This window comes from Haplochromis burtoni, unplaced genomic scaffold, assembly GCF_018398535.1.
Source record: "Haplochromis burtoni strain Fernald_Lab_line unplaced genomic scaffold, NCSU_Asbu1 Contig_2436, whole genome shotgun sequence".
Classification (NCBI taxonomy): domain Eukaryota; kingdom Metazoa; phylum Chordata; class Actinopteri; order Cichliformes; family Cichlidae; genus Haplochromis; species Haplochromis burtoni.
The window spans coordinates 1-3,657 of record NW_024584797.1 but is presented as its reverse complement, the minus strand read 5'-3'; the positions used below and the strand labels follow the sequence as shown (position 1 = coordinate 3,657).

Sequence of the window (3,657 nt, the reverse complement as noted above, 5' to 3'; positions counted from 1 at the left end):
CAAACCAATATGACAGTCAAAAATAAAATACCATGAGTGTGTTGCTGGTGTTGTTTCATGTATTTGGGTATGGCATATTTCCATTGTGGTAGTGCAGTGAAACAGCACGACAATGAGAAGCCAATAAGATTGCTCTAAAAGTTGTCCCCTCCCATTTGATATGGTTAAATGTAGACAAATCCTTTCATAATGCAGCTTCAAACGTCTGCTGTGTCAAGAGGAAAAAAACAAAATGCAGACAATTTTTTATATACTGCTCCTGATCAATATTGGGCGTAAGTACAGAATTCTTAATCACTGAATCACTGTGGTGTATTAATCTAAAAGATTATATGACTATATGACTGTTGGTAACCATGATTCTGCTTTTAATTTTCAGGATGCTCAGATCATCAGATCTTTGACACCAAAAATGTTGCTGTTGGGCAAAATGTGACTCTGAATTGTTTCCGGGATCGTCTTTGGCATTCAACAAACTTATTCTGGATCAGACTTGTTTCTCAGAGCTTTCCTGAAGTTTTAGGATCAACAATATCTCATGATTCTCCGACTATTGAAAACATTCATCACATTACAACAAAACAAGAGCCTGGAACTTTTGTTCTACATATCAACAGAGCACAGTTAAGCGATACAGCTGTTTATTACTGCATCAAAGAAAGTCAGCTAACCATGACATTTTTGAAAGGAACTTTTCTTCGAGTCAAAGGTAAGTGAAACAGAAACAGCAACACTAATGCGCCAGGAATAGCAAAATTATTTGTAGTTTTTATGTTTAGTTGCAACAACTTTATTTGCCCAATATGCAATAATTTAATATATTTTTGATTTAACTGAATATAATGAAACATATTTATTTTTATTTCGTAGGACCTGACCCAGGCATCACTGGTGTCACTCAAGACTCTTTGTCTAATCCCGTCCATCCAGGAGACCCAGTGACTCTGCAGTGTTCAGTCCTCTCTAATTCTGAGAACAGAACATGTACAGAAGATCACAGTGTGTACTGGTACAGAACCAAACCAGATGAGTCTCATCCAAGTTTAATTTATAGTCAAGGAAACAATAGTTATGACTGTGAGCGGAGTCCTGAGGCTGCCTCCACACAGAAATGTGTCTACAGCTTCTCCAGGAACGTCAGCTCGTCTGATACAGGAACTTATTACTGTGCTGTGGCCACATGTGGAGAGATACTGTTTGGAAATGGAACAAAACTCGATATTGAAGGTAAGAATTTTTCTATAAATTATTGTTCATATTTTAGTCCATATTAATACATTATTATTATTACACATCAATATTAGTTTTACATTTCACTCTTATTTCACATTAAATAAGAACTTTTTTCAATATAGTTCCAGTTGTCCGTCATTGGGATTTGACCAACACCGTTGTCTTTCTGCTATGTGTTGCTCTCAGCATAAGCCTGTTTGTCATAGCCTTCCTCATTTATACCATCAAAGAAAAAAACAAAACCTCAGGTAAGAACAGTTATTTCAGTAAAGTAAAATACAGTGAAACATTTGCTTCTGGTCACTATTTACAGTTATTTTCTTTTGTTCAAATTGTTTTAATCCAGCTGCTGCTTCTCTACAAACAAATACAGAAACAGCTGGTGCAGAACAACAAATCCAGCAAGTAAGAAATTTAGAAATAAACAGCAATCAGCGCATAGCTATGAGCAATTTTTCTTGTTAGTCTATGGATGTGCATAAAAGTTGATGGATTTTTTATTTTATTTCCCAGAGACATGAAGACTCATTGACTTATGGTGCACCAACTTTTACCAAGAGAAACACTCGCAAAGCAGAGAGAAGGAACACGAGAGCAACAGAGACAATTTGTATTTACTCTGATGTCAGAGCTTTTGAGTATGGAAAAAGTGATGCTTGAGCAAAGCTTGTATTTCATCTCACTGGGCCATCAGCTAATACACTATGTGGCAGCTAATGTATTATTGTATGTTTAAACCTGATGTATTTATTTGTAATGACTGTACATAAAATATGAATAATCATTTGGCTTACCTTTAGTAACTCACAAGAATTCAATTTGGAAGAACAAAATCCATCTTCACTTTGGACTGATATGTTATATTGGCATGCCCAGACTCTTAGTGTGTTTTAAATGCATTCCTTTACCCTTTCTGTTTTCCTTTGTGTCCGCTGTAATAGAAATACAGAAATCTACACAGAAACATCTAAAATACTACTTTGTTTTGTGAGTTCTTTGTATCTTTCAGCTATTTTTGTCAGGTGTTCTGAAAATAAGCAGAAAATAAACTTTGCTTTTCATGGGGCTCTTGCAGAAGCTTTATTAAAACAATCAAATGATGTCTGAAGTATGTCTGGTTTCTCAGCTTTCCACCAAAGACTTCATCATATATGAGGTGTAACTCAGTTTCCATTTGTTGCAAACTGATGCTGGTTTGACTGTTGCTGTGCAATACAAGTGCTCTGAAAATGGAATCAATTAAATCCATCCAACATGAAATCAAAATATGGACCATTACGGCAAGGCTGGGATGGTCAATTTGGTTGGGCATCTTTCTTTGCCTTTAGACAACAATTCTGATGGCAAAAGAGCCAAACGGGACAGGCAAAAAAAAAATAAAAAATTGAAGACACCAGGGACTACTGTTATCCATGAAAATCTCAGATACAATACAGCTTCCAACCACTAGGTGGGATTTGTTTAATCAGTCTCAATAAGCAAGCAGAAGAAAACACTCTCCCCGACGTCTGCAGTTAGCAAAATATATGCAGAAGTTCTTAAAATGCAAAAATGAAGATGAAAGTGACAAGGGCCCCTCCCAAAAGGCAAACTTTTTGCACAAGTACAACCCTGACTTCCTGAAGTAAAGGTTTCTGAATGGAGGAAACAAGGCGGAGCGCAGATCCCAATGTGTGGACTGTGGACTAATGCAATCCAATGATACCGGAGGAATTGATTTTGTTCCATGAATTGTTAACCTGTTTGGCATTTTGTTTTATGTGCAAGTTCACATTCACATAATAAATGTCTATCACATTGCATCATGTTATCATTTTTATTTGACAAATAAAAATGATAATAACATTTAGCAGTTAGCTGAAATAGATTTGATTTAGTTATTAAATACAAAGCAAACCAAAAGTCATGAGATGACCATAGAGGGCGCTGCAAATAAGCTACTGACCATCCCAGCCTCAAACAACAGTGTGAGCCATCTTATGATGGCCTTAGAAATACAGCATCATCCTCTGGAAAGAATAAAAAGAAGTCCATTTTGCTGTTTGCAACTAGACGAGTCCACTTATGTCACAAATGGTGCATTGCTGCTGGTTTTTGTTCATTATTGCTGGACAGCAGTATGCATGAAGACATGCTGTTTAGTGGAGAGCTACCAACACGAGCCACAGCTCAGGAATGTTTCCACTGCATTGATGAATCCCTGAGGATCCCAGAGAAGGACACGTGGATTTACGACCCATTTTTTCGTGGATCCCACTGAAAATTATGTTGCTTTACCCTCACATCTGGAATCCCAGCTTCTGGAAGTTTCCACCGACAGCACTTTAAAGTTGCAGTGGGGCTAACTGGACCTGGAGTCCTTCTGGATTGATGTCTCAAAGGAGTACCCATGTCTGACATTGAGAGCTGTGAAACTCCTTCTCC

At 37.2% G+C, this 3,657-nt stretch overlaps 1 protein-coding gene across 1 annotated transcript; it reads left to right on the top strand.

The window, feature by feature from the left end:
* Positions 1–213: 213 nt before the first annotated feature.
* Positions 214–2,307, top strand: LOC102302096 (signal-regulatory protein beta-2-like). The gene is made up of 6 exons (XM_042217655.1): positions 214–275; positions 380–709; positions 871–1,227; positions 1,356–1,481; positions 1,580–1,638; positions 1,747–2,307. Exons 1-6 carry the CDS (start codon positions 233–235, stop codon positions 1,891–1,893), a joined length of 1,062 nt encoding a protein of 353 aa, XP_042073589.1. The 5' UTR covers positions 214–232; the 3' UTR covers positions 1,894–2,307.
* The last annotated feature ends 1,350 nt before the right edge of the window (positions 2,308–3,657 follow it).